Raw genomic sequence first — 12,028 nt, forward strand, 5'->3', positions numbered from 1 at the left:
AATATTATTTTTATCTTTTATCTTTTCAAAACTGGACGCCTTTTTTTCGGCTGACGGGTTTTAACTTTTTTTGTGTTTTAGGCCAACCTTGGAAGGCAACCCTCCGAATCAGTCCAAGTTGTACATGGCTTATATTACATATATAGTAGTAAGTAAGTAAGTGTAGTAGTAATTAACTATTTAAAAAGAGGGGAACATGTTACTACAACATGTGTTGTATGTTGTATGTATGCTGTACTTTGTACTTCCATTTCCATTTTTCATCTGCAATAGGGCTGCAGGGTCCAATGAATGTGAGACCAACCAATAAGAAAGAAGACCGATCTGGATCTAGCGGGGCCCTTCGTATGTCGCCCCAATGCAGCGAGGAACCATCGCATTTGATTCGACGATTCTTAATTTAAGTCTGGGAGATGGGGCTGTGCTCAGGCGTAAGCGTTTGCATCTTACGCGTTTACCCAACACTTGTACGGAGTACTCCGTACCATGAACGGTTTTGGGGATTGGGAGGGTCTTAAGACGTTTTGGAACATTTAGGGATGTTCCAATGTCCACTTAACTCCAGTTTTGTTAGAATATGTCTGCCTATCATATTGTCTCTTCAGATATTCTTGTAGATCTTGTACGTACGGAGTACGCCTTCTGGATATGAGTTGAACCACTAGGCCGTTTTGGGTTCGCCATTTCCTCACTTGGTCTTGGCTATTGCTCTCTCGGGTTTTTTTAGTCCAAGTCTGTCAGCTTCTTACTCTCTTAGTCTCTTAGTCTCTTAGTCTCTTGGCCTCTTTTCTTTGTCTTCTCTACTCCGTATAGGACACGATCATTACGCCCTTCCTTTCTATCCTTGCGTCCGACGGGATTACCTTCGTTTGCTCAACCCTCGCAACACCTTCATTTTACGACAGGGGAACTCGTCTCCCCCGCTAAAAAGAACAGCAGAAGAATGACTCTCTGATCAGTGCATTCAATCGAAGACTTGAATTTTACTCTGAGGGGGAAAGCTAGTAAAGGAACGATCTAGCAACATCGGAGGACAAAAAAAAAAAGTACCGAGATCGTCGGTCCCGCGCATTCGTGCCAGGAATTCGACTGGAATTCGACGGCCGTCATGTCCAACGACAAACCAACAGAACCTACGGAGGGCACCCAACCCGACCAGAACGATATCCTCCGACGCCCTTCTCTTGTGTCTCGAACCCTCTCCGACTCCGAGCGGCGCATCTCCTCCCAACATGTGCGCTTCTCAACCGATCTCGATCGCCAGCCGGCCGAGGAACAGCGACAGACAAACTCGGACCGACGCCCCAGTTCCCGCGCCCTGACCGTCGACACAGCGCTGGCGCCTCCAGTTCGACCCGTTCCCTCACCCACCTCTCCGCTCTCGCCTCCCAGTGCCACCCAAAATGCGACCCTCTCCCCCATTCCCCCGCCGAGTCCTGAGTCCGCCGGTCGGTCTCGATCGCGAAATCGTGGATACTCGCTCCGTCGCAGCATATTTAATAAGACCATCAACTCGACGGAGAACGATAATCTCGCCCTGGCTGAGCTGGGTGAGGCCAAGGAGCCCTCGTCTAATGTGACTCCCGCCCAGGCCCCGGCTGCTGAGACGCTCACTGCCGTCGATGAGAAGCATTCTCTGAGTGTCGCCCCGACTGCGACGCTCGACTCGACCCATAGGGAGGATGCTTCCCCCTATGTCTCTTCTGATCCTTCGGAGAAGGGTCTTAAGGAGCAGTTCTCCGTGTCTGTGGCCCAGGAGAAGTGGCTCCGGAAAAAGGCGACCACTGCAGTGGCTGTCGCACGTTTCCAGGCTGTTATGACCTCTATCCAGAAATTCATTCTGCGCATCAAGGACATTCCTCCTACTCAGGATGGGCGCCACATTGACTTAAATCCGTCTATGGTGGGTTCCATGATTGATGAACGCACAGGGAAGCCTTATATCGGTAACTTCATTCGTTCAAGTCGTTACAGTCTCTGGAGTTTCTTCCCCCGTCAATTCTTCGCCCAGTTCACCAAAGTCGCCAACTTCTACTTCTTGATTGTCGCCATCCTGCAGATGATCCCTGGCCTGAGTACAACTGGAACATACACAACCATCGTTCCGCTGTTAATCTTCGTTGGTATCTCAATGGGAAAGGAAGGATTTGATGATTGGCGCCGGTATCGCTTGGACAAGGAAGAGAATAATCGGGATGCCTGGGTGCTCCGCCCAGGCCACGGGACGGTTCAGGACGGTGCCTCCATGATAAGCAACGCCCAAGATTGGGAGCGGATCAAGTGCGAGGAGATTCGTGTCGGCGACGTTATTAAACTTGTGCGCGACCAGCCGATTCCTGCTGATATTGCTCTCCTCCACGCCAACGGACCTAACGGCGTCGCTTATATTGAGACTATGGCTCTCGACGGAGAGACAAATTTGAAAAATAAACAGGCTTGCCAGCCTGTGTCCAAGGTGTGCTCGACTGTGGAGGACATCAACAGCAACTCCTTGCACTTTGTTGTTGAGGACCCCAATTTGGATCTCTATAAGTTTGACGGTCACGTCACCGTCAATGGCCAGGAGAAACTTCCTTTGACCAACAACGAGATTGTTTACCGTGGCAGCATCCTCCGCAACACTGATCGTGCTCTGGGTATGGTGATATACACTGGCGAGGAGTGCAAGATCCGCATGAACGCCAACAAGAACCCGCGAATCAAGAGGCCCGCTCTCCAGGAGAAGGTCAACCGCGTGGTAATGCTGATCGTGGTGTTGGTCGTTATCCTAGCGGTTGTCTGCACCGTGGCCTACAAGTTCTGGTCTCAGGACGTGGAGCAACATTCTTGGTATCTTGAAAACGCTAGCGTTTCCTATGGCCCGATTTTCACTTCGTTCCTGATTATGTTCAACACCCTGATTCCCATCTCCTTATACGTGAGTATGGAAATCGTTAAAGTTGCCCAGATGCTGCTTCTAAACGATATCGACATGTACGACCCCGAAACCGACACCCCGCTCGAGGCGCGCACCTCCACTATTAACGAAGAGCTCGGTCAAGTCAGCTACATCTTCTCCGATAAGACCGGCACGCTTACAAATAACTCTATGCGCTTCCGCAAGATGAGTGTGGCTGGAACTGCGTGGTTACATGACGCCGACCTCCAGGAGGAGGCTGCTCGTGCAGGCGACCATACCAAATTGATCCACAAGAAACGGAGCACAAAGGGGAAGAAGGCAATGGGCCGCAAGTCCAATGTTTCCGAGGCTCAGATGCCCCGCCCATCGAATGTTTCTGGGCCTCTTGATGCCCTACGTCAGTCTGGGCGCTCGGCTACTACATACCGCACCGAAGAGATGCTCGAATATATTCAGCGCAAGCCGTACACCATCTTTGCCCGCAAGGCGAAACTGTTCATTCTGTCTATGGCTCTGTGTCACACTTGTATTCCCGAAGAAGACGCGAACGGAAACACCACTTTCCAGGCTGCCTCCCCGGACGAGTTAGCTCTTGTTCTTGCAGCGCAGGAACTCGGATATCTGGTCGTGGATCGTCAATCAAACACGTTGACCATCCGCACACAACCGAACGGACTGGACGGAGCCACCACCGACGAAGTCTACGAGGTCATGGATGTGATCGAGTTCTCAAGTGCACGAAAGCGCATGTCCGTTGTTGTTCGCATGCCTGACCAGCGCATTTGCCTATTCTGCAAAGGTGCCGATACCACACTCATGCGTCTCCTCAAGCAGGCCGATCTGGCACGCGAGAAGGCGAATGAAATCGAGCGTCGAGCCAGCAGGCGCAAGAATGCCGAGGCGAACCAGGTCATTCAACGTAACAGTGAACACCACAGCCGGAAAAATAGTGTTGTTCGGAGCAGTATGACCCGGCCTAGCTTTAGCCATCGACGCTCGTCCATTACTGGCCAACAGGGTTCGGCTCTTCGAGCCAGTATCGATGTTTGGCTGCGCGACCGGGAGACGGATGGTGGTATCCGGAACAGAGAGGGTGATAGTGAGTACTACAGCCCTCGGCCTTCAGCGCAGATGAGTAGACCTTCGGGTGCGATCTCGGACTCTGGAAGCTCCACGCATGGCGAAGACGATGAGGATCTCGTGGAGGAGGCACTAGTTGTCAACGACGCGGCTATTTTCGAGCGCTGCTTCCAGCATCTGAACGACTTTGCCACTGATGGCCTGCGGACTTTGTTGTATGGCCATCGGTTTTTGGATGAAGCGACCTACACGACTTGGAAAACTGCCTACCACGAGGCTTGCACTAGCCTCGTTGATCGACAGCAGAAGATCGAGGACGCCGGTGAGCAGATTGAGCAGCAGTTGGAACTTACTGGCGCTACTGCTATTGAGGATAAGCTGCAGAAGGGCGTGCCGGAGGCTATTGACAAATTGCGACGAGCCAATATCAAGATGTGGATGTTGACTGGTGATAAGCGGGAGACTGCGATCAATGTCGGCCACTCGTGTCGTCTTGTCAAGGAGTACTCGACACTTACTATTTTGGACCAAGAGACTGGCGACGTCGAGGAAACGATAACGCATCTTATCGAGGAGATTACCCGTGGCCGTGTGGCACATTCTGTGGTTGTGGTTGATGGCCAGACGCTGTCGTTGATCGAAGCGAATGAGGTGGTGCGCGTACAGTTCTTCCAGCTGGCTGTTAAGGCAGACTCGGTCATTTGTTGCCGAGCGAGCCCAAAGCAAAAGGCGTTCTTGGTGCGATCAATCCGCAAACAACTTACCGATGCGATCACGCTTGCCATTGGAGATGGCGCCAACGATATCGCTATGATCCAGGAGGCCCATGTGGGCATCGGAATCACTGGAAAGGAGGGATTGCAAGCAGCACGTATCTCGGACTACTCGATCGCGCAGTTCCGCTTCCTTCTCAAGCTGCTTCTGGTGCACGGCCGGTGGAACTATATGCGTGCTTGCAAGTACACACTCGGCACATTCTGGAAGGAAATGCTGTTCTACCTGACTCAAGCGTTATACCAGCGCTGGAATGGCTACACGGGCACCAGTTTGTATGAGCCGTGGAGTCTGAGTATGTTCAACACGCTGTTCACCTCACTCGCTGTCATTTTCCTGGGTATCTTCACCAAAGACCTCTCAGCATCGACACTACTAGCTGTCCCCGAGCTCTACACCAAGGGTCAAAAGCACGGCGGCTTCAATATCCGGCTCTACCTGGGCTGGTCATTCATGGCGACCTGTGAGGCAGTGATAATCTTCTTCACTATGTGGAGTCTCTTTGGCCTCGCAAGAATCAACCCGAGCGACAATGACATCTTCTCCCTGGGCCTACTCACCTTCTCCGCCTGCATCATCGTCATCAACGTCAAACTCCAAGCCCTGGAAGTCCACAACAAGACCTACATGTCGCTTATCGTAATAATAATCTCCGTCGGCGGCTGGTTCATGTGGGATCTAATCCTCGATCGCGAATACACAATGTCCTCCGGCAAAGGCATCTACTTCCTCCCCTCCAACTTCATCCACCACTCCGGCCACAACCTCCTCTTCTGGACCGTCCTCCTTCTCTCCGTCTCAGCAGTCCTCCTCTTCGAATTCGCCGTCTCAACCCTCCGCGCCCTCTTCTTCCCAACAGACGTCGACCTCTTCCAAGAATACGAACAAGATCTCGAAATCCGCAAGCGCTTCGAAGAAGCAGCCGCATCGGAACTCCAGCAGGGCTGGGACCACGGTACCAAGAGATCAAGCTTCGAGATCGCCCGCGATAACGCCGAGCAGGCTGAGATGGACGCCCGCGAACGCCAGGTCCGCGAGCTGCTCGCCCGCCCCCGCGTCATGGATACCAAGCCTGATACCAGGGAACTCGAGGTCGGTGGGGTTACTAGCGCCAACGTCAGCGCCACGGCTAGTCACAACAGCAGTGCGCCGAGTCGCAATGCTGAGACGGACCGAGGTCGCCAGTCTGGGCTCCTTTGTCCCGAAGACGCTATTGGGCGTCGACGCTCTGTTGAGATCCAGGAACTCTTTAGTAAGGGCTATGGTGCTGTGCGCAAGGGCCAGCTCAAATGATTCAAGATTCAAGATTGAAGATTCGACATTGAAGACTTGATTTGTATGTATGACGGGACCTTGTCTTTCTTTCCTTTCCTTCTGCTGTGATTTTTTTTTTTTCGTTCACCCTCTTTTCTCTCATAGCGATTGCATCTGTCCTTCACTTATCATACGATTCCCTCGGGCATCGCAAGGCGTTGGTTTGATTTTTTGGTTCATTTTCGTGCTCTCTCTTTCATTTTTTTGTTCGCTGTTCGGTCTGTTGCACAGTCGACCGTCAGTTCCAAGATACCCCGACTCATATCGTTGGCAGTTTGGTTTTTCGCGTTCCATATCCCAGTCTCGTTGCATACGTGTGAGTTGCCCCTTTACTTCACTTTACTTGTCGTTGAGGTCCAGTACATACATTTTTACCTCGCAGTTATTTTTAATTTACAACATAGACATTTGAAAGTCTTTGTCTTGTTGGTATTGTAGATTTCAGTAGATTTCAGTATAGTAGATATTGGTTCAAGAGGGTGAGAATATGTTCTCCATCTCGGCGTCGACCATGGTGGGTGTTTGTTCACGGTGTGGGTTTCTAGGCGCTACTCCCCTTCTTCAACCCATACTTTTGTTGGACGCGAATGAATCACGTATGACATGCGGCCTTTGAGATTCCGAGAGATTTGACGGCTGTCTCATGATCAACCTATAGTGAGGTCTTCGTTAGTATAATCTAACTATGGTCTAGCCTTTAGTTATGTATCAAGTAAACTAACCTTCACATTGTTGAGAAGGGTCAGTATGGACTCCTTATCGTTGGTGTTAGAACCCTTTTACCCGGACCGCAGCCTTGGAAGGCTCTTTGCAGGAGCTATGCTGTGGATTTGGTGGTTTTTGAGATAGTGAAATTTGTGCTCAAAGGCTCGGGAAGTTGAATCCATCAAATTCCTTCGTGGTTATGGATTGGATATCCAAGGATGTTATGTTGGATAAGAAGTCCAAGATGGTGAGTATGGCTGGTAGGAGGGCCAGCCGTACTTGTAGAGAGGGTGGAGTTGGAAGAGAAGGGTAGAAGGGTAGAACTTCACTCTTTTAAAGGCAAACTCCTGGTCTTTTCTCACGTGCTTGGATATCAATTCTTATTCTTAGACACTCAGGTGTTGAGTCCTCATTTGGTATGAGCAACCTGTATCTCACATAGCTCTCTGATATTCATATTCTTTTTATGTAAAGTCAACTCGCTATATACATCGCACCACACCATTATCGTCAACTGATATTCATATCCAAGCGACTGAAGTCCTTTCTAATCCTGTATTCTCAATATCATCTTCCGGCTCATCCAGCATAGGTTGGAAAACAATTTCCCCATGATGCCATGATTCCTCGCTCTTTCTCCAAATCACCGGAACTCTACCAAGATCCTTACATTTCACCTGCTCAACATACTCCGCAATGCCCTTTCCACCCCTAGACGCACCGAGAACCAAAGCTCGGTTATCCTGATAATCAAAAGACGGAAGATCCTTCCACCATCGCATTCGAATACCCTCCCCAATAACCAGAAGTGCAATCAACCCCGTAATCACCGCACTGGTAATGACATACTCCCGCGATCCGACTCGGAGAGCAGCGACCTGAACCACTACAGGTGTGGGTTTCCGGAATTCACTGACCACCAATTGCGCCGAGGCATACGCAACCAACATATCATCGACCAAGGATGTAACAGCGTTCTCCATTCCCTTCATCACAATCTGTGTTTCCGATAGATTCCCACCAGCCACGGAAGTACGGTAATCACTAATGCTACCGTTGAAGGCGTCGCCAAATGTCGAGCGATAGTAACTAGTCAGATCATTGGAGATGAGTTCGAGTTGTCGCATGACGACATGGGTTATATTGTGATGGGGATCGATATCATGGACCGGCCCCGCTGATGATCCAGACCTGATTTTGTGAACGGTGATGTTCCGTTCTTGGATATCGACTGAGACATTGAATATTGTCGGCGTGAATGTGACGGCACACTGCACCTGATTCAGATTCTCGTAGTAATTCCCCGAGGCAATGGCCATGTACCGCTTTGCGCTGTGCTCGGTGGGATTCGCTGCTACCCCCAGCGCAACTATTGCCTCGTTCCCTCGACCAATGTAGATCGAGTATTCGGGTGCGCTGAGGTTGCTATCGGGGAGGAAGCCGCGAGCAGCGTGGAGAGTGGTTTGTGGAAGGAGTTGGATTACGAACATCGAGCTTGTATTGCGTATGCAGTCGACGGAGGCATCGAGGCCTGTTTCCGTGAAGGTGTAGTTCCTCGCGTACGGTATGGCGACGAGATTGTCGTCCGAGAGGCCGGCACTTGCTCCAACCCCATAAGACCGGCCGTGATAATTGTATCGGGTGTTGTCTAATTTGGGGTGATTGCGAACGCCGCCGTGGATTGGGGAGGCGGAGTTCATAGAGGATAGAAGTGAGCCTAGTAACGCCATGCCTACTGAGTAGGTGAAGTAACCCTTTGTCTCGCGAATTGACAACCCTGTCTTGTCGATCTGGGCGGGGTATTCTTTGATTAAGCTTATATTGGACCAATCTGGAATGAAAAGGGAAGAGTTTTGGGTGCCGATTGCATCTGCCGGTGTCAATGCACCAGTCCATAGTGCTGATATGATAGCAGATAGATTTCCGAAAAGCACCGTGATGACAATCATCCAGAAAGGTAGAGAGAAGTTGTTCGTAGGAGTTGACACTGCTGACCAGAACTCAAGCACGTTCAGGGAGACTGGACTTTGTGTAAATCGAATACGAGTTGTCAAGTTGATCAGGCGACAAAGTGCAAAGACCTCGATAGCTGCCAGGATAGCACCGAAAATCTGGACTCCTGTCTGGACTGATGTTCGATTGGTATTCACAAAAGCGTATAGGTTGTCTGGAAGGAGCCAGCTGGAGGCATCGCTGTATACCAGAAGAATGCTTAACGTCAAAGGGATAATGAGGAGGACAAATAGAAGATGCTCGATCCAGGAGTTAGATGGTGGTTGCTCGTCATGGTCTTCAGTGCTTTTCGATGACACCAATAAAGGTTTGGGCTCATGTGTATATGGGCTTCGTCGCATGATACAAGGAGACCCTCAGATAGAGGTATATTAGAGCTGTATTATAATAGTAGAAGAGAAAGGGAGCGCTTAGATTCCCACGGGACAGAGATGCTTTGGGTATTTAGAGTCAGCCCAACTAAGAATCAGTGCGTCAAGGGCTTTGAGGAGCTTTATAACGCATGGGCCTACCATCTCACAACAGACTCGGATCTGCATGGCTGATTCTTAAACACCGGAGTCTCTTGGGGTCTCAAATTGAATCGTAGATCCCAAGAAACAGGAGCCCAAGACGATCGAGCCTCACATGTTGAGAGTAGAGCATCCTAAAGATAGTGCTTAGTGTCGCTAGGTGCATATGATGAAACGACACTAACATTTCTATATGCAAGCACCGTTCGAAATATGGCGGCTAAAAACGGGCACCTCAGGTCTCTGTCCCTCCATTGGTGGCGCACTCTCCCGAGATCCAATAAGCCCAGTGTCTTGCCGCCCACGCTAGTCAATCACAGCGCGTAGGGACGACGTACTTACAGTGGAACCATGAGGGTCTAAGAAAGGCTGGATGATGTGTATAGGTCTCAATGAGACAAGGAGGAAAGAAAGATGATATTTGTTGTTTGTTGTGGCAAGGTTAGGGGACACCATTTATTGAAGGCCCGATAAACAAGGCCACACTCTACCGTTTCATCACATAGGAGATTATTGGAGTATAAAATACAATATCAGTTCATTAGATGCTATCTCCAACTATATAAGGAAGGGAATATAAGGAAAGGAAAATCGACAATCACCAAAGTAACGACGGAAATCGTCACGTGGCTTTATCCCCGGCCTTCGTTTTGCCATTGACACATCCTCCTTTCTCCTCCATCATTGTAGGTCGACTGAATTGGAGAATACACTTTTTTTCAACCTCCTAACCTCGTCACCCAGTGAGACAAGATATGCCCCCGGGAGGTTTGTGCAACATACACCGGGAAGATGCAGCTCTGACGATCATCAGGCCCGGCTTGTATAACATGTCGTGAAAAGTGTCGCAGATGCGACCGGACAAAACCCGTTTGCCAAAGATGCATTAGCAAAGGCCTTGAATGCAAAGGATATCCGGATAAGTTCCGGTTCGCAGGGCTAGCAACCCGGGGCAAGTGGAAGAATAGGGCAGTCCCTGTTGTGAGTCGTGATAATATTATGACGAGTCAACAAACCGATTATCCAGATGGCAGGCATGAAAAATCTGATGAGCAACATCTAAGTAATTTGGCCTTGTGCGAGGACCAGGATATCGAACCAACACTGCCAATCCCCGACCATCCCTGGCCACGGCGAGAAGGGCGAGCCGTGGAGTTGGACGATTTATTAATGCTAGAACGGACGGAGGTGCTGCTAAGACATTGTGTGTTTACCTTATTCTCGGTAACAAACAACCGTTGACTGACTGCTGGATATTTAGATGACCAGGTCATATGTCCACATCAAATCGCGCTTCCAGCTGCCGGCGCGGACAACCCATATCAAGTTTATGTTTTGCCGCTAGCCTACGAACAAATAGGCCTGCTGTATGCAGTTCTAGGTCTTACTGCATGCCATATAGGAATAAACAATGAAGATGAATATCTGCGAGAAACACTGGCTGTTGAATATCGGGTTAGAGCTATACGCTGCCTTGGGGAAACCCTCCGAAATGGGATATCTGGCGAGCTGGATGAAAATGAACGCGATGGGATTTTCGTTACTATTCAGATACTTTTACTCCAGGATGTGGGTTACCAATATTACATTTTGATACCCGATCCTGACACAGAATCTAACGGCTGAATCTGAATGAAGATTTTCGAATCGGGCATCTCCACCCATGGAGTTCATATTACAGGTGCCCTATCGATTTGCAACCAGTTGGGCCTATGTGATACCCTTTCCAGAGAGGATGAACGAACTATATTTTTCTTAGGAAATCTCGCATGGCAAGTGGGCTCCCATCGTTCTTGGGTTAGACCACTCAGTGCTGACGCGTACCCTACTAGGCTGGACATCATCCGTTCACTAGCAGACCCACGACGACTATGCTTCTCCCCCAAGCTCCGTGAAGCCGTGGCCACTTTAAGCGACTTGAAATTCGAGCGCGTCAATGGCTGTCCGCGCGATATGTTCCTGATAATGGGCAACGTCATAGAACATGCCAAGGCACATGCGACGGGCAAGATAGAAACGCCAGAATACGAGCGACTCCTCAACGCTTACCGGTATGAGCTCTACTCGTGGCATTTAAAAACCGACAGCTATCCAAACGATGATCCCCGCTGGCCTGCAGTTGCCGAGGCATTCCGTCACGCATGCATACTACATACATCTCGCTTGTTGGATGTGACCCAACCGGCTGAAGCGCCAATGATACAAAGTTCGGTGACGGCCATCTTGGACTCGCTAGCGGAAATCCCAGCTGAGTGTCGTCTGATCGAGTTGGTGGTCATGCCGCTCTTTATGGCTGGGGCTGATGCTTTGTCCCCGTACGCTCGGCATTATGTTCTTCTGCGATTTGACCATATCCGGGCTCATGGTGGTGTGGGTAACCATGTGTCAATTTCACTGCTGAGATCCGTTTGGGATGGTCGAGGCAGACAGGCGAAACATGACAGCAGCAATATTCCATGGGGGTGGTTTGTGAGTTAGCTTCTTTATCGGATGATTACTTGATCTTAGCTGACTTCTGCAGACTCGTGACTCGGGATCGGAGCAACAACATGACTATCTTATTATATAAATCATCCTGTAATCTTCTACATTTAACTTGAGTTGGTGATCGACCGCGTGTCTATATAATGTCGGGAGAACCCCGCAGTATGTATCAAGGTGCGTAAGGTTTTTGAATCCGTCTGAGATATTTGCGGATGTGATATACTAGTAGTTAAATTATTGCAAACTT

The 12,028-nt window shown here is 49.8% G+C and overlaps 3 protein-coding genes across 3 annotated transcripts; 2 read left to right on the top strand and 1 right to left on the bottom strand.

Annotated features, from left to right (window-relative positions):
• Positions 1-1,108: 1,108 nt before the first annotated feature.
• On the top strand, positions 1,109-6,046 carry N7516_009079 (aminophospholipid-translocating P4-type ATPase DNF3; the record flags this gene model as incomplete). Its single annotated transcript, XM_057221798.1, has 1 exon — positions 1,109-6,046. One exon carries the CDS (start codon positions 1,109-1,111, stop codon positions 6,044-6,046), a length of 4,938 nt encoding a protein of 1,645 aa, XP_057072070.1.
• Positions 6,047-7,293: 1,247 nt separating this feature from the next.
• Positions 7,294-9,126, bottom strand: N7516_009080 (uncharacterized protein; the record flags this gene model as incomplete). The annotated part of the gene is made up of 1 exon (XM_057221799.1): positions 7,294-9,126. One exon carries the CDS (start codon positions 9,124-9,126, stop codon positions 7,294-7,296), a length of 1,833 nt encoding a protein of 610 aa, XP_057072071.1.
• A 1,170-nt stretch (positions 9,127-10,296) lies between these two features.
• On the top strand, positions 10,297-11,866 carry N7516_009081 (uncharacterized protein; the record flags this gene model as incomplete). The annotated part of the gene is made up of 4 exons (XM_057221800.1): positions 10,297-10,501; positions 10,559-10,664; positions 11,130-11,766; positions 11,819-11,866. The coding sequence occupies 4 exons, from the start codon at positions 10,297-10,299 to the stop codon at positions 11,864-11,866; spliced, it is 996 nt and encodes a 331-aa protein (XP_057072072.1).
• Between the last annotated feature and the right edge of the window lie 162 nt (positions 11,867-12,028).

The sequence above is a fragment of the Penicillium verrucosum genome, assembly GCF_028828655.1.
Source record: "Penicillium verrucosum strain IBT 35672 chromosome Unknown utg000003l_segment0_segment0, whole genome shotgun sequence".
NCBI classification, from domain to species: domain Eukaryota; kingdom Fungi; phylum Ascomycota; class Eurotiomycetes; order Eurotiales; family Aspergillaceae; genus Penicillium; species Penicillium verrucosum.